The following is a 19026-nucleotide window of genomic DNA, read 5'->3' as shown; positions in this document are numbered from 1 at the left end:
TTTCAGATTACCTCTGGAAGTCCATTAGATGTTACAAGTCCAAGAGAATTCATAAAAGGTATAAAATTTTTGAAATAAACATTTTTCACCTGAAAAAGATGAAGTTACAACATGATCATTAAAATTTAAAACAAAATCTAATCTCTTGACTCTTGAACAATGCAGGGTAAGTTAGAGGTGTCAATCCCCCATGCAGTAAAAAATCTGTGTATAACTTTTTTATTTTTTATTATTTTCTTAGAGAAGGGGTCTCTCTATATTGCCTAGGCTGGAGTGTAGTAGCTATTCACAGGTGCAATCACATGCATTACAGCTTCAAATGCTTGGGCTCAAGCCATCCTTCCACCTCAGCCTCCCAAGTAGCTGAGACTACAGACCTATCGATTACTTTTGAGTACCCAAAATTTAACTAACAGCCTACTGTTGACTGGAAGCCAACCAATAACATAAAGATTGAATTCACATATATTTTGTATATGTACTATATATACATACTAAATATATCATCTTCTTATGATAAAGATAGAGAAAAGAAAATATTAGGAAAATTGTAAGAAGACAAAATACATTTACAGTAAGTTTATGTCATCTGTTAACAAAAATCATCTGCCTGAAACAGCAGGCAACTGCAGCTACAGTTTTGTATGTATTTTACGGTATAGTAAATGATAAAATAGACTAGTATCTACATATATTTTGTACATTCAAGACATGCCTTTTTCTTAATTTTTTCTGTATTTGTAGGCTACATGGTTTGCTACAAATTTTTTCAAATTATTGCAAATCTCCAAAATTTTTTCTAATATATGTAATTAAATATATCTGTGTATAAATGGACCCATGCAATTCAAACATGTTGTTCAAGAGTCAACTGTATATTTGTTGAAATTAGTAAGCCATAGTGCAAAAACTATGATATATCTTGATAAATCATTCTAATACTTCTTAAACTAGATTTTAGGACCACATTCTCACTTCTTCCCAAAGTTAACAGAGAAATTTCAAAGATGTAACATTTTTTACTGCTATCTGGTGTTAGTGATTGTGGACAATAAAACAAACTATGAGAAAAACTGTATGGTAAAAAGGAAAGAAGCAATAGTACCAGATACCCCAAAGTCTAATGTAGACGCTGTAAATAATAAGCTATCAGTCCCTGGAAGCTTGTTTACTCATTATAAAAAGGAGATTGAATACATTATTTGTAAGATTCCTTCTAACATCCACATTCTATGAACAAGACAAGTAATTCCTGGGAATTCATATGTATTCTCCAGCAGTCATTATGTGCTGTAATATTTAGAAAGAGAGTAATTATAGAAGGCCAAACAGAAATTTAATGTTGGTATCACTTATCACTGAACTAAAACACTAGAGCACTAGAGTTTTCTAAGCAGGGCTTTTTTGGTTTGTTTGTTCGTTTTTGGAGACATAGTCTCACTCTGGCACCCGGGCTGGAGTGCAGTGGTGCAATCATGTCTCACTGTAACCTCAAATTTCTGGGCTCAAGCAATCCTTTTGCCTCAGTCTTCCAAGTAGCTGGGACTACAGGCACATGTCACCATGCCAAGCTCATTTTTTTTAATATGTATTTTGTAGAGACAGAGTCTCACTATGTTGTTCAGGCTGGTCTAGACCTCCTGGCCTCAAGAAATCCTCCCACTTCGGCCTCCCAAAGAGCTGGGATTACAGGTGTGAGCCACCATGCCCAGCCTTGGCAGGGTATTTTAAAACATTAGGGGTATCAGTAACCTCAGAGGAATAAAAAAAAAAAAACTACATTTGAAAACTATTGTCTTGATTATATACTTTTCAGTGATTCCAGAGTGAGGGAGCTACTCTCTTTAAAATCAAAGTAACTAAATATAACGAATTAATTTTTTCTAAATATTTTGCTACTGCAAAAGAGTTAGCACTAATTACAAAAAAAACATGCTCATAACAAAAGAAGTAAATATTGTTAGGGAGAACTTACATCTAAATCTACTTTAACTGTTTTAAAGAAATCATGAAGTTAAATTACCTCATCTATATTACATTCATGTTCTTTACAGAGAACTTCAATAATTCTTGTATCATTTTCTAGTTGTTTTGCTATCCGTGCACTCCTGTTCTGACCTCGCCTGGGTGTTCGAGGTGAACCATTAATGGGTATAACAGCTGTTTCTGTAAAAGTGGTAAATTAGATAAGAACAATTGTACATCCATCATATAAAATAATGAAGTATTCTAACTATAACTTAGGTCAAAAATAATCTTGGTAACATTCTACTACTTTTACTTATTAGGTTTCATTAGAAGGATAACAATTTCATCCATATCTACTACAAATTATGTACTAATATTAGTTTTTGCCATCCCTCTTCTACTCTGCTCCCAAAAAGAACTGTAAACTACAGTCTCATAAACAAATACAAAGAGAAGGCATGGAAATAGCCAACTTTCAAACTAAATCTAAGTGTATTTTAGTCTGCAAGAGGAAAAAAAAGTTTTCTGTCCTAGAGTCTTAAAAATAATTAGCAAATATTTCTGAATTCAATTTCTAGACATAGCATAAAAATAATATTTTAAGTTTTAGTAAATTATGATGTCTTTAAAAGATAGGTATAAAATATATTATAGTAAATATAATAATATGATAATAAACTGTGATTTTAAAAAAATCTCCTGGATTATTTTCAGCATTCCCAATCCAAACTAAATACAGGTTCAGCTATTAAAAATATTACAGATGGCTGGGTGTGGTGGCTCACGCCTGTAATCCTAGCACTTTGGGAGGCCAAGGCAGGTGGATCACGAGGTCAGGAGTTCAAGACCAGCCTGGCCAACACGGTGAAACCCCGTCTCTACTAAAAACACAAAAATTAGCCAGGTGTGGTGGTGCATGCCCATAGTCCCAGCTACTTGGGAGGCTGAAGCAGGAGAATTGCTTGAACCCGGGAGGCAGAGTTTGCAGTGAGCTGAGATCGCGCCACTGCACTCCAGGCCTGGGCGACAGAGTGAGTGAGACTCTGCCTCAAAAAAAAAAAAAAAAAAAATTACAGATGATTAAGTATAAAAAGTATGTATTGCCTCTAGATCCATCAACAACTTACAAGAAATTGAGAGGACAGAAGAACATGTTAAACTATACCACAGAATATGATCAGCAAAAACCACACTGTGGAAAACTCAAGACAATCTGATTATTTAAAAAATAAATTACAAGGAAAAAAAGAAAGGATGGAAGAGAAACTTTTAAAAGAGTTTTTAAAACATGTCAACCAAACACAAAGTATAAATCTTATTTAGATTCTCATTCAGTCAAACTGTAAAAAAATTTTTAAATTATTTTTTACAAGAAAATCTGAGCACTTTCTAGATATTCAGTAATATTAAGGAGTCACTATTTATTGATTTTTAGGTGTGATAACAAACAGCACTGTAATTACGCTTTTTAAAAAGTATTTTTTAGAGATACATACTGAGATGTATAAGGATGAAATGGTATGCAAAGATGTGCTTCAAAATAATACAGCTGGGGGAACTGAGCAGGCGATGGGGCTACAGATTAACTGTAAGTTATCTGTTGAAGTTACATGATAAGTACATGGAGGCTTATTATACTACTATTTTTGTATTCATTTGAAATTCTCTACAACAAAAATTAACTAAGAGTTACCATATTCAGTCAGTTCAGTAATACCCCATGCTGATTTCTCTTTAACAGAACGCTTAGAGAATTCACATGTACATTTGAATTATCCAAAAGAACAAAGATTGTCAACCTAAAGTAACTTGCAACATCAATTTATTAAAGTTATAACATTGAAAAAAGTGGGGAAAGGGTATATAAAGGAAATTTATAAAATTTGGGAGAAAATTTGAAGTATATTTGTTTTCTATATAGAATTTTTTTTATTTCTTTCTTTGCATGTGGTTTCTGCTAAATGAAGGTTTCTGCCTTCTCTGCCAAACCATGTTCAACACATTTTCAAAATTCTGCTCCATACTTCATTTTTCCACTAAATTCTTGTTCACAAAGTTTAATGAGGCTTCATCCTTCCATCCATTTCAACAACACTTTGAAACTTCAATGTTATCTATTATTTTTAGCATTAATACTTTCATCATTTCAGAAGCAAGGAATTAGTCTGACCTTAGGTAAGTTTACATTTTTCTGTACATAATAATATAATAAGTGACTTTGAAATCCTACTCTTGAAGCCATGAAAGGAAGAAATTCTAGGCTAAAAGGAATATACCTTACTCATACTTCCTTAATGCTATCTAATTATATTAGCAAGTTATTTTTATTTAAATATACTTCCCATCTCATCACTCATCACCCACTGAAATAGTATGAGTTATAGCTTATATACAAAAAAATACATAGTTATTACAACATCCAATAGTAATAAAAACTTAGTTATGCTGTTCCCTTAGAATAGGCCACTCTTCCCTGTGCAATTTCATTCATATCTTTTTCTTGTTCCTTGCTTTTCTTCACTGGGAATGCCCTCCCCCAACACTTTACTGAGAATGCCTTTCCCCAATCCTAACCACTCTTCCATGTTAATTTCAAATACTACTTCTTTTATATGGTATTCTTTGGTCTTCCACAGCTGGAAAAACTTTCTTGTCTCCCAAACCTCCATTTGTTGTATTTTGACCCAAACCACTTTCTACCATATACTCTAATCATTTGTTTCCATGTCTTATCTTTCCTTCTATAACTTACACTACTTATGGGCGAAGTCCATGTCTGATTTATTTTTTATCATCCTGTCAGCCTTAGAACCATGTTTGGTACCCACTAGACATTCAATAAGCAACTGCTGAATGAGAAAGTAAAAGGGGCATAAATTAAATACTTACTATATGGTTCTTTGAGCAACATGGGAGGTGAGAGTTTAATAAAATAGTCAAGGACACATAGCATTAACTGAAATGAAATCACCAGATCATCTTCCATTTGTAATACTTCCCCTGAAAAAAAAATGTACATTTTTAAAGAAAGTTAGAGATTCAGATCTTTGTATGAGAGAAAATCGCAGGGTAGAGTATATCCATAAATTTATTCATTCAACAATCACTATCAGCATGGTAAAGATTTTCTTTCTTTTTTTTTGTTAAAAAAAAAAATCTGTTTTAAAAGGTATAAAATATGTAAAATAGAAATATATAAAGTTATGGAATTATAAATCAAGTGTTAAGTCTACTCTGAGAATTTTACATTTAAGTATTTCTGTTATAATTAATTCTTTATGTCTAAAATCATTATAAATTTTGCTTTTTAAATTTATTTCTAATTTTAAGAACTATAGAATGTATTACTCCAGAGAAAGATTTTGAAGTATGATAAATGCTAATCTTTAATTCTAATTTTATAAATATTTTATTTATATTTGTATAATAAATATTTTATTATAATATAATAATTAGAATTCAAATATTTAATTCCAATTTTATAAGTATATTTATTATATAAAATTACTAAGTTTATTAGAATTTATTCTAATTCCAATTATTCAATTAATTCTCATTATCTAAAAATTTAAAATAATTTATTTATAAAATTATGATTTTATTCCAATTATTTATATCTAAACCTTATATATTTTTAATTTCAACCCCTCTAAAATCTTACAATAACCAAAACCATTAAGAGATAACAAAATTAGTATATAAATTTAAAGTCATCTATAAAATAATTGTTCACCATAAAATCTTTAAAGTTATTAGAATATATATACAACTAGATGGCTGTGAGAAAATAAATGCATATAACAGATACCTAAGAAAACAAATAGTGTAGCTACATAAAATATACAAATCATGATAAAACACAGCTATTACAAATTTGCTTATGGCTCCATGTCATACATTATTTTTAAAAGAGAAGTTCAATTTGATTCACTTTCTATTTTCTGAGTATCTGACTGCTAAACCAGTAATAATCTCAGCAAACATTGGAAGTGCAGAAACTTTGTGAGAAAACAGATAACGTTGCATCTTTATAGGTTTTCTAGATACAATGGTATGGTGCAAAAAATATGTCTGCAATATATTCACAAATAAGTTATTTTAAAATACCATAGTGGTAAAGAACGATATCAAGGATTTCTAGGTAAAAACGGTGAAGTCAGATGAAAGAATCTCTCTCAAGTACATTCTTTTGCTTTCATTTTATTAGGTATTAAAGTGCTGGTACCAATATCAAATGAGAGACTGACTGAGCGAGACTAACTCAAACGGTATCCTCATCTTTTGCCTCTCTGACTTGGAGGGAGAAACTGCTGATAAGAGAAGGGTAAAATGGAGGAGGTAAACAACTATAGCTTATTTTTCTGACAACACAGAGACTCTAGCATACTGTGTTGAACTGGGGACAATTTGAATCCCAAAACAATCCTGCTATAGAAAAAAGATAAAACTGCCACTAGAAGTGTTCTGTTATAAAGTTCATTCTAACAAAAACTCAGAACAACGGCTTGTATCATTACAGTTGAATTATCTACTTTCTCCCTTACCTCCTGACTAAAAGCAGATATAATAAAAATGCCTGCTCCCATACCATAGCTCTTTGGGGAACATAAACAAGTCACAGATTAAGTGCAGAGTGAAGGGATATTCACTCACATTAAATCAGAGAAAACAGAACATCAAATCAGGGTTACACATATACAGTCCCAGCAATACGAGGTGGAAAAGCACAGTGATTATGTAAACATAGAAAATCAAAAAAGAATCACAACATAAGAAGGGGAAAAAAATCAGACAGAGAACCCAATCTGAAAGATAATCTAAAAGAAGAAAATGCCCTATGAGTTCTTGCACTAAGAACTTAACCAGCTGAGGCTGATTTGAGTGATAACTCCAGTTCTCCCACATGGGTCAGCCTAGTGGTCAATTAAACTCTCTCTACTGCAATGCCACAATCTTGGTGGATTGATTTTGTCTGTGCAGCCAGCAGGAAGAACCCATTGGGGGATTACACTTTCCCTTTACATTCCTTATCGCAAATGTAGTTAAGTATTTCTGTGATTGTTCATTTAATGTCTATCTCCCTTACTTGACTGTAAGTTCTAGCTGAGCAGGGAACATATATATCTTCCACCACTTTAACCTAGCACGTAATATCATGCTTGAGACATTGTAAATTCTAATAAATAACTAACTGTTGAATCAATAAATAAATGGTAATATTGAAGCTTCTCCTGATCATCATCTTACCCTCTCTGATGCACAACCATGACCTTTAGTCACCTGTAATGTACTATATGAAATGTAAACATGCCTCTGAGATAAGAGGGTAGCATCACCATCACCACCTCATAGCTTTTACGTGGCAGCCATCACATCACTAAGTGTACCCCTCCCTGTAGAGACCTGATGCTAATCTAGAGTCCTTCTTAACACAATGCGCCGGGAAGCCACTAGCAATTGATCTGGGTTAGCAGGAGGGTTAAAATCCATTTGCTATTCTCAATATATTTGTTTAGTGATCCAAATACATATTATTGAATAATTCGTCTATTATAAATCCAATTCAATAAAAATGTGTCATAGGAAATTAATGAACAAATTATATAAAAGGAAGGAACTAGACAAGCTAAGAAAAAAGCTGAGGACCAAATAACACCATTACAAAAATAGTTTAGCTCAAAATGGAAAAAATGCTTGAGATAAAAACAGCCAATATGTAAGAAAAAGATTTAAAAATTCAGAATAATATGAGAGAAGACAATAAATAGGGAGAATAAAAGCAATCCAACATAAGAAAATGTTCCCAAAATACAATGGTATAGAACAACCTAGCTGAATAGAATATTTTTAAATAGAGTATGTTAAGATTTTCTAAAATGAACAGCAGAACCTTCAGTTTAAAAAGGGATACGGTGTTCAAAAAAAAAAAGCTAATACAGAATAACAAAATCAAGAAATATTATCCTGTTTAAGGTATTAAACCTCAAATTTAAAAAAAAATTCTTCAGGAAGTAAATGAGGAGCGGAATTACGCTAGTCTCAGCTTTCTCAACAGCAATGTTCAATGCCAGAAAATATTGTCCTTAGGGAAACAAAATATGACACAAGAATAGAATACATGACAAAGCTGTCCTTCAAGTATAAAAGCTATAGACGTGATTCCTAAACATGTCAAACATAAAGAACATGGAACCAAAAAGCATATTTTTAAAAACTTGTTGATTGTAAAATACAGCCAGCTAAGAGATGAATATAAATAAAGAACTGAGAAACGGAGAAACTATGATATAGGAGTTATGATAACCTTAGAATCCATTTAAATACAGAACTGAGACTAACCAAATGCAATAATTATAGTGACAAAATAGAATTTAAATGTTATAATACTTGATAATGTCATAACAATAAAATGGACTAATCTGAAAATGGAGAGGGGGAGGCACCAGGAAGAGTGAAGATAGTACCCTTCTTCAAACCAGATTAATGTATGTTGCTTTAAATAAAAACACAAACTTAAATAAAGATTGTAACCTCTTAATTTTTTCACATTTTTTCATAATCTTAGAGAAATAATTTTAGAAATAATATCACTTAAAGTGACAAAATATTTATCTAAATTTAAGCAATTCCTTCCATTTCTCTCTTTTTCTTCTATAAAATGTCAGTGAAATTAATTTTTATATTTTAAAGGTAGCACTGTAATATGAACCTAGTTTTAGAAAATTATATTCATGAATGCACTCAACTACCCATCTTTTTAATCAAAATGTATATATGAAGATATCTGGAATGACAATTACATAATTTTTTAAATTTTAATTTTTGTGGGTACATAGTACATATATTTATGGGGTATGTGAGATGTTTTGATACAGGCATGCACTGTGAAATAAGCACATTATGGAGAATGGGGTATCCATCTCCTCAAGCATTTATCCTTTGAGTTACAAACAATCCAATTACACTAAGTTATTTTAAAATGTACAATTAAGGTATTATTGACTAAAGTCACCCTGTTGTGCTATCAAGTCTTATTCATTTTTTCTATGTTTGTGGACCCATTAACCATCCTCACCTCTCCCAAACCTCCACCACCCTTCCCAGCCTCTGGTAACCATCCTTCTACTCTCTAGGTCCATGAGTTCAGATTTGATTTTTAGATCTCACAAATAAATGAGAATATGTGATGTTTGTCTTTCTGTACCTGGCTTATTTCATTTAACATAATGATCTCCAGGTCCATCTATGTTGTCGCAAATGACTAGACCTTGTTCTTTTTTATGGCTGAATAGTACTCCGTTGTGTATATGTACCATATTTTCTTTATCCATTCTTCTGTTGACGGACACTTGGGTTGCTTTCAAATCTTAGCTATTGTAAACAGTGCTGCAACAAACATACGAGTGCAGATACCTCTTTGATATACTGACTTCCTTTCGTTGGGTATATACCTGGCAGTGGGATTGTTGGATAATATGGTAGCTCAATTTTTAATTTTTTTGAGAAACCTCCAAACTGTCCTCCATAGTAGCTGTACTAATTTACATTCCCACCAACAGTGTACAGGGGTTCTCTTTTCTCCACATCCTAGCCAGCATTTGTTATTGCCTGTCTTTTGAATATCAGCCATTTTAACTGCAGTGAGATAAATACCTCATTGTAGTTTTGATTTGCATTTCTCTGATGATCACTGATGTTGAGCACCTTTTCATATGCCTGTTTGTCATTTGTATGTCTTCTTTTGAGAAATGTGTATTCAACTCTTTTGCCAATTTTTTGGTCAGATTATTAGATTTTTTCCCATACAGTTGTTTGAGTTCCTTATATATTCTGGTTATTAATTGCTTGTCAGAGGGATAGTTTGCAAATATTTTTTCCATTCTGTGGGTTGTCTCTTCACTTCATTCATTGTATCCTTTGCTGTGTAGAAGCTTTTTAACTTGATATGATCTCGTTTGTCCATTTTTGCTTAGGTTGACTGTGTTTGTGAGGTATTGCTCAAGAAATTTTTGCCCAGACTGATGTCCTGGAGATTTTCCCCAATGTTTTCTTATAGCAGTTTCATAGTTTAAGGTCTTAGATTTAAGTCCTTAATCATTTTGATTTGATTTTTGTATATGGTGACAGATAGGGGTCTAGTTTCATTCTTCTGCATATGGATATCCAGTTTTCCCAGCACCATTTATTGAAGAGACTGTCTTTTCCCCAGCATATGTTCTTGGCCACTGTCAAGAATGAGTTCACTGTAGGCATGTGGATTTGTTTCTGGGCTCTCTGTTCTGTTCCACTGGTCTATGTATCTGCTTTTATGCCAGTACCATGCTGTTTTGGTTACTATAGCTCTGTAGTATAATTTGAAGTCAAGCAACATCGTCTTTCTGCTTAGGATAGTTTTCGCTATTCTGGGTCTTTTGTAGTTCCATATAAATTTTAGGACTGTTTTTTCTATTTCTGTGAAGAATGTCATTGGTATTTTGATAGGAATTGCATTGAACCTATAGATTGCTTTGGGTAGTATGGACATTTTAACAATATTAATTCTTCCAATCCATGAACAACATAAAATATTTTTTCCATTTTTTTGGTGTGCTCTTCAATTTCTTTCATCAGTATTCTATGGTTTTCATCATAGAGATCTTTCACTTCTGTGGTTAATTCCTAGGCATTTTATTGTATGTGTGGCTATTGTAAATAGGACTACTTTTTAAATTTCTTTTTCACATTATTCACTGTTGGCATACAGAAGCATTACTGATTTTTGTATGTTGATTTTCTATCCTTCAACTTTACTGAACATGTTTATTAGTTCTAATAGTTTTCTTGTGGAGTCTTTAGGTTCTTCCAAATATAAGATTGTATCAGCTGCAAACAAGGATAACTTGACTTCTTTCTTTCCAATCTGGATTCCCTTTATATCTTTTGTCTGACTACTCTATCTAGGACTTCCAGTACTATGCTGAATAACAGTGATGACAATGGACATCCTCGTCATGTTCTAGATCTTAGAGGAAAGGCTTTCAATTTTTCCCCATTAAGTATTATACTAGCTGTGGGTCTGTTATATATGGCTTTTATTACGTTAAGGTATGTTCCTTCTATCCTCAGTTTTTTTAGGGTTTTGGGCATGAAGGATGCTGAATTTTATCAAATGCTTTTTCAGCATCAATTTAAATGATCATATGATTTTTGTCATTCATTTTGTTGATATGACATACCACATTGATTTGTGTATGTTGAACCATCCTTGCATTGCAGTGATAAATCCCACTGCGACATAATGAATGATCTATCTAATGTATTATTGAATTCAGTTTGCTAGTGTTTTGTTGAAGATTTCTGTATCAATATTCCTCAGAAATACTGGCCTATAGTTTTCTTTTTTTAATGGGTCTTTATCTGGTTTTGGTATCAGGGTAATACAGGCCTTGTAGAATGAGTTTAGAAGTATTTCTTCCTACTCTATTTTCTGGAATACTGTAAGTAGGATTGGTATTAGTTCTTCTTTAAATGTTTGGTACAATTCAGCAGTGAAGCCACCAGGTCCCAGGCTTTTCTTTACTAGGAGACTTTATTATGGCTTCAGTCTCATTACTTGTTATTGGTCTGTTCAGGTTTTGGATTTCTTCCTGGTTCAATCTTGGTAAGTTGTACATGTCTAGGAATTTGCCCATTTCTTCTCTATTTTCCAGTTTATTGGCATATAGTTGCTTATAGAAGCCACTAATGATACTTTTAGTTTCTGTAGTATCAGCTGTAATGTCTCCTTTTTCATTTCTGATCTTATTTGTATCTTCTTTCTTTTTTCCTTAGTTAATCTAGCTAAAGGCTTGTCAATTTTGTTTAACTTTTTAAAAAAAACACTTTGTTTCATTGATCTTTTGCGATTTTTTTCATTGCAATTTCATTTATTTCTGCTCGATCTTTCTTTTCTTCTACTAATTTTGGGTTTGATTTGCTCTTATTTTTGTACTTCTTTAAGATACAATGTTAGATTGTTTATTTGAGTTTTTCCTCTTTTTTTCACCTATAACTAACCTACAGCCAACATCATACTGAATGTGCAGAAGCTTGAAGCATTCCCTTTGAAAACTGGCACAAGACAAGGATGCCCTTTTTCACCACTCCTATTCAACAAAGTATTGGAAGTCCTAATCAGAGCAATCAGGTGAGAGAAAGAAATGAAGGGCATCCAAATAGGAAGAGAGGGAGTCAAACTATCTCTGTGGCAGATGACATGATGCTATATCTAGAAAACCCTGTAGTCTTAGAGCCAAAAAGCTCCTTCAGCTGATCAACAACTTCAGCAAAGTTTCAGGATACAAAATCAATGTATAAAAATCACTAGTAGTTCTACACACCAACAAGAGCCAACCTGAAAGCCAAATCAGAAAGGCAATCCCATTAAAAATTGCCACAAAAAGAATACATAGGAATACAACTAACCAGGGAGGTGAAAGCTCTCTACACCAAGAACTTCAAAACACTGCTCAAAGCAATCAGAGATGACACAAACACATGGAAAAACATCCCATGCTCATGGATAGGAAGAATAAATATCATTAAAATGGCCATACTGCGCAAAAAAAATTACAGATTCAAGGCTATTCCTATCAAACTACTAATGACATTCTTCACAGAAATAAAAAAAAAACTATTTTAAAATTCAACTGGAACCAAAAAAGAGCCTGAATAGCCAAGGCAATCCTAAGCAAAAAGAACAAAGCTGGAGGCATCACATTATCCAACTTCAAACTATACTACAGGGCTACAGTAACCAAAACAGCATGTTACTGGTACAAAAACAGGCACATTTTTTTCAGAATAGTGTAAACCAATGGAACAGAATAGAGCACCCAGAAATAAGGCTGCACACCTAGGACCAGCTGATCTTTTTGACAAAGCTGACAAAAGCAAGCAATGGGGAAAAGACTCCCATTTCATTAACTGGTGCTAGGATAAGTGGCTAGCCATATGCAGAAGATTGAAGCTGGACCCATTCCTTACACCATATACAAAAATCAACTCAAGATGGATTGAAGATGGCCAGGCCAGGTGTGGTGGCTCATTCCTGTAATCCCATCACTTTGGGAGGCTGAGGTGCATGGATCACCTGAGGTAGGGAGTTCAAGACCAGCCTGGCCAACATAGTAAAACCCCATCTCTAGTAAAAATACAAAAATTAGCCGGGCATGGTGGTGCACACCTGTAGTCCCAGTTACTCAGGAGGCTGAGGCAAGATAATCACTTAAACCTGGGAGGCAGAGGTTGCAGTGAGCCGAGATTGTGCCACTGCACTCCAGCCTGGGTGACAGAGTGAGACTTTGTCTCAAAAAAAAAAAAAAAATAGATCCTAGACATAGGAACGGGCAAAGTCTTCATGATAAAGACACCAAAAGCAATCACAACAAAATCAAAAATTGACAAGTGGGATTGAATTAAACTCAAGAGCTTCTGCACAGCAAAAGAAACAATCAACAGAGTAAATGAACAACCTACAGAATGGGGAAAAATTTTGCAAACTATGCATCTGACAAAGGTTTAATATCCAGCATCTATAAGGAACTTAGACAAATTTGCAAGAGAAAAAAACCAACCCCACTAAAAAGTGGGCAAGGCACATGAACAGACACTTTTCAAAAGAAGACATACATGCAGCCAATAAGCATATGAAGAAAAGCTCCATATCACTGATCATTAGAGAAATGCAAATCAAAACCACAATGAGATACCATCTCACACCAGTCAGAATAGCTATTACTATAAAGTCAAAAAATAACAGATACTGGTGAGGTTGCAAAGAAAAGAGAACACTTTTATACACTCTTGGTTGGGAGTGTAAATTAGTTCAAACATTGTAGAAAGCAGTCTGACAATTCCCCAAAGAGCTAAAAGCAGAACTACCCTTGGACCCAGCAATCCCATTACTGAGTACATACTCAAAGGAATAGAAATCATTCTACCATAAAGACAAAAGCACGTGAATGTTCACTGCAGCACTATCCACAATAGCAAAGACATGGCATCAACCTAAATGCTCATCAATGACAGAATGGATAAAGAAAATGTGGTACATATATACCATGGAATTCTATGCAGCCCATAAAAAAGAATGAGATCATGTCCTTCACAGGAACATGGATGGAGCTGGAGGCTATTATCCTTAGCAAACTAATGCAGGAATAAAAAACTAAATACTGCATGGCCTCACTTATAAGTGGGAGCTAAATGATGAAAACTGAAGAACACAAAGATGGAAACAACAGGCACTGGGGTCTACTTGAAGGTGGAAAGTAGGAAGAGGGAGAGGAACAGAAAAAATAGCTATTGGATACTGGGCTTAATTCCTAGGTGATGAAGTAAGCTGTACAACAAACCCCTGTGACACAAGTTTACCTATGTAACAAACCATCACATGTACCCCTGAACCTGAAAGTTTTTTTAAAAAAAGATGTTTTCCTCTTTTGGGATGTAGGCACTTACAGCTATAAACTTCCCTCTGTACTGCTTTTACTGTATCCCATAGGTTTTGGTTTGTTATGTTTCCATTATCATTTGTTTCAAAAATTTTTTTAATTTCCCTCTTAATTTCTTCATTGACCCACGGCCATTCAGGAGCATATTGTTTAATTTCCATGTATCTGTACAGTTTCCAAAATACCCTGTTATTAATTTCTAGTTTTATTCTATTGTGATCAGAGAATATGCTTGATATTATTTCATGCTTTTTTAATGTTTTAAGCCCAACACATGGTCTATCCTTGAGAATGATCAATATGCAGAGAAGAAGAATGTATATTCTTGGATGAAATGTTCTGTAAATATCTATTAGATTCATATGGTCTATATAGTGCAGATTAAGTCTGATGTTTCTTTGTTGATTTTCTGTCTGGAAGATCTGTCCAATGCTGAAAGTGGGGTGTTGAAGTCTCCAGCTATTTCTATTGTATTGGGGCCTATGTCTCTCTTTAGCTCTAATAATATTTGCTTTATATATCTGGGTGCTCCAGTATTAGTTGCATAAATATTTAACACTGTTATATCCTCTTGCTGAATTGACCCCTTTATCATTATATAATGACCTTCTTTGTCCTTACAGTTTTGTTCTTGAAATCTACTTTGTCTGATATAAGTATAGTGACCCCTGCTCTTATTTTGGTTTCTGTGGGTATGGAATATATTTTTCCATCCCTTTATTTTCAGTCGGTATGTGTCTTTATAGGCAAAGTGTGTTTCTTGTAGCAAACAGATCAAATGAGTCTTGCTTTTCCATCATTCAACCAGTCTGTGTCTTTTAATTGGAGACTTTAGTCCATTTATGTTCAACGTTATTATTGGTAAGTAAGGACTTACTCATGCCATTTTGTTATTTGTTTTCTGGTTGTTTTGTGGTCTTCTCTTCCTTCTTTCTTTCCTTTCTGTCTTCCTTTAGTGAAAGTAATTTTCTCTGATGATATGCTTTAGTTTCTTGCTTTTTATTTTTCATGTCTACATTGTATGTTTTTTGGTTTGAGGTTACTATGAGGCTTGCAAATACTATCTTATAACCCATTATTTCAACTGATAACAAGTTAACACTGTTTGCATAAACAAACGAAATTAATAAAAATTCTATACCTTAACTGCATCCCAATTATGTAATTTAATGCCGATTATCCCTGGGTGGATTTTAGATAATTTTTCTTTGTGCTTTTGTGACCAAAATTATTTTATTTGAATTATTTATCATGAGCAAATATCATTTTTATGAAAACAGTAACATCATTATTCTTCAAAAAAAAGAAAGGGAGGGAAGATGGAATATTAGAAACAAAAATGAAATAAAGCATTTCCAAGGTTGTTTCTAGTACCAGAATTATAAGAACTTGCTAACAGTTAATAAGCCAAGCAGAGAATGAGGGAGGAGTACATTACTCAATAAAAATTGGGGAATTTAGTCCAAAGGAATGCCAATTTAATTATTACATTTGAAATATTAGCATTTAATAAATATAATGAACTTACCTTTAGCTAATAAAAATGTGATCCAAGAAACTTTTAGCACCAATGCAGAATTTATTTCAGTAGATATCCTATTAAACAAATAGAAAGCAGAAAAAAACAGGAAAAATGTATCACTGAAAGAAAGTTTTCCAGATATATCTTTTGGGTGTTTCTTTTTGTGCATTAAAAAAAATGACCTTAGTTAAATGCATAATAGAATGCAGTCCATTTTAATTGCATAATTTACACTTGAGTTTATCTCTATTCATTTAATGTTTCTATGTCTTATAATTCTAAGATATGATATTTAGCCCACAGAATAGTATACATTCTTGACCATGAGAAGCTGCAAAAAAAAAGTTAAGAAAAAAATAGTACACATTTTGAAAGAAAAATTTTGTAAAAGAAATACTGAATATTTCAATTCTAATATAAAAATATATAAAAGACATAGTATGTTATAACATACTTTGCTTCAAATTACCTTAATATTTTTTGTTCTTTTTTCTGATTAATTATCAACACTGTGAGCAGAAAAATGAAGGTTTGGATGACTTTAGTTTGCCAATTTAACACTTTGCCTTGATAATCTTTCCAGAGACATTCACTTGTTGGAATTAATAGATTGATATCAATTAATCAGTAAATATACAATTTCCCTTTATATTAATTATCTTCAATACTACTCCAATGAGGCAGAAAATCTCATGTACTACTCATTCTGTTTCCAAGAAAAAACTCTGGAGCTCTACATGGGCATACTGTTAGAGCATGAATTATACATTTAAAATAATCATTTGGAAATTTTAATACAGATTTTTACATTTATTCTCACACAGAAATTATGCTGATTATTAGTTAATAAAGTGCCTGTAACAGACCCTCAATAAAGATTTAGTCAATGAATTTGCATTTTTCTCAGAGTTGGTGATATGCTGTCCTGAATCAATTCCACCTTATTAGTTCTTCTTTGTAGTACAAGGCATGTATTTTATACTATTTTCTTTGTGAGAAGATAAATAATCTACACAGGACTTAAATCTATGGGCTTAATTTATGAAGTAGCCTGCTATAATCGATCAAACTAACCCTAACTATCAAGATGTTTGAGATTATTCCATAAAAATCTTTTTTTTTAAGTGAAAAATAACATTCTGTGAACTACTTACGAACTGCTGGGTTGTGTCAAATATATAAATTCACATGTCCTGAAAAGAAAAACATTATGACTTTTTAACATTTTTTCGTAATTTAGAAGTCATAGTAGTTTTCTCATGCTTTATTCATCTTCTTTTAAGAAGTATATATTTTAAAAACAAAAAATGTACAGCATTATAAAACAAAGTTCAAGTAGATTTTCCCAATTTATGACATCTCACATCACTGTAATATATAATTACAGTTAATCCTCTCAATTAGTCTTCAAAAAAAAGGTATAAATAAGATAGAAAAAACCCAGCTGATCCACCTAAGGTTAGTAAAGTTTACTCTTTAAATTATCTCATATGATTTGTCAATAAAAATTTTAAATCCCTCTTACAAAGTCCTGAGTGGTCTTTTGAGGCCAAATCCAACTGTTACTCCCTAGTTTAAAATCATTCAAGGAGTTTCCACTGCCTGCAGGGCAAAGTCCAAGATTACTACCAATCTGATCCCTTCTTACCTTTCAGCCATTAGCAATATCAAAGTACATCCTGATATCACTGCTTTGGCTTTGTACACATGCTAATCTCTAAGATGCTCGCTCCCAGTTCCCACTCATTTTGCTTGGTGAATTTCTATTTTTCCTGTAAACCCTATTCGGACGTTGCCTTCTATGGTTTTTTCTCTGACCAAAATCACCACTATAGTTACCCTTCACCCTTAAACATATACAATGTAATGCTTTGTCCACTATGTAATTCCTGCTTCTTAGAACAGAAACAAATATCCAAGCAGATTCCTTATCTCAGACAGCAGAGCAAACAACTTGGAAGCATCCAGTCGAAATTACTATAGCAGGAAAAAAAATCAGAACTGTACCCCAAATCACTCCTACCAATGAGTCCCCAAATTCTATATCTAGAAAAAAAAACCCTGATGATTATAGATCTTAAAGTACTTATATGTATAGAATACTCATTAAAGTTGGCTTAAAGAAGTTTTTGCTTGTTTTGTTTACTAGAAAGGTAATACATCCTCCTTACAAATGTAAGTTACTCATATAAAACTTGGGTTAACATTGTGGTAAACTTCTCTCCAGTCATTTCATTCTATGCGTTAATGGTCTAGGTTTCTTCCTTACACACAGTCATAATCAGAGTATATCCTGCTTCATTTGTTTAACATTAGAAGCACTTTCCAATATTGCCATTATTCTTTATCACATTTTATTTTATATTTATAACATTTTATGTTTAGATACGTTTAATATTTATTGTTTAACTTCAGCTGTGAATATCAGTTGTTTCCAGTTTTTCAGGGGTCTAAATAATATTGTACCAAAAAAAACTCTAAAGCAACATTGCATTTAGGATCATATTAAAATAAGCTACCAGATATGAATTAAAAAGGTTGTAAACAAGTTTAAAGAATAGAAAAAAATTTAGAAAGTCACAATTAGGTAAATTTTAAAAGCCAAACACACACACACACACACACACACACACACACACACACATATAATATTCTACTCAATGTGAAACAATACCCAAAGGAAAGAAACATTCTAAAATATGAAAAGTGATTCTCTCCACTGTTGACATTTTGGTCGATTCATATTTTATTTATGCCTTTCTGTGTTTTCCAAGTATTCTATAATTAGTTCATGTTTGTTATGCAAATTATTTAGATAATTTATCTCCATTAATAATTAAAAATTCCCCTTTTTCTTGTGCAAAAAGCTTCTATTCTCATCAAGAAAAGACCAAAAAAAAAAAAAAAAAAAAGATGGCCAATGCTACCATATTACAATTAAAACCAGGGGCAAGAAAAGACAGCCCTAGGCCTTTGAGTTTTTTCTCTAATTTTTCTCATCCTCCACCACAGTTGTGAAGTTTTAGTGGTCAAAAAAGAAAAAGGGGGAAAAAATAGAGCCAT

At 32.8% G+C, this 19026-nt stretch overlaps 1 protein-coding gene across 2 annotated transcripts in view; it reads right to left on the bottom strand.

Moving 5' to 3' along the window:
* RB1 (RB transcriptional corepressor 1) overlaps positions 1-19026 on the bottom strand; it is a 177712-nt gene that overhangs the window by 110256 nt on the left and 48430 nt on the right. For both annotated transcript variants that reach the window (XM_031001306.2, XM_055359817.1), the window contains exons 5-9: positions 17118-17156; positions 15970-16037; positions 4858-4968; positions 2024-2166; positions 12-89 (exon numbers count right to left, since the gene is read on the bottom strand). In XM_031001306.2, coding sequence (XP_030857166.1) covers positions 12-89; positions 2024-2166; positions 4858-4968; positions 15970-16037; positions 17118-17156 — 439 coding nt within the window. The remainder of the gene's footprint in view (positions 1-11; positions 90-2023; positions 2167-4857; positions 4969-15969; positions 16038-17117; positions 17157-19026) is intronic.

Source organism: Gorilla gorilla, chromosome 14 (genome assembly GCF_029281585.2).
Source record: "Gorilla gorilla gorilla isolate KB3781 chromosome 14, NHGRI_mGorGor1-v2.1_pri, whole genome shotgun sequence".
Taxonomy (NCBI): domain Eukaryota; kingdom Metazoa; phylum Chordata; class Mammalia; order Primates; family Hominidae; genus Gorilla; species Gorilla gorilla.
The sequence above is the reverse complement of the archived record's forward strand: the minus strand, read 5'-3'. Positions and strand labels throughout refer to the sequence as shown.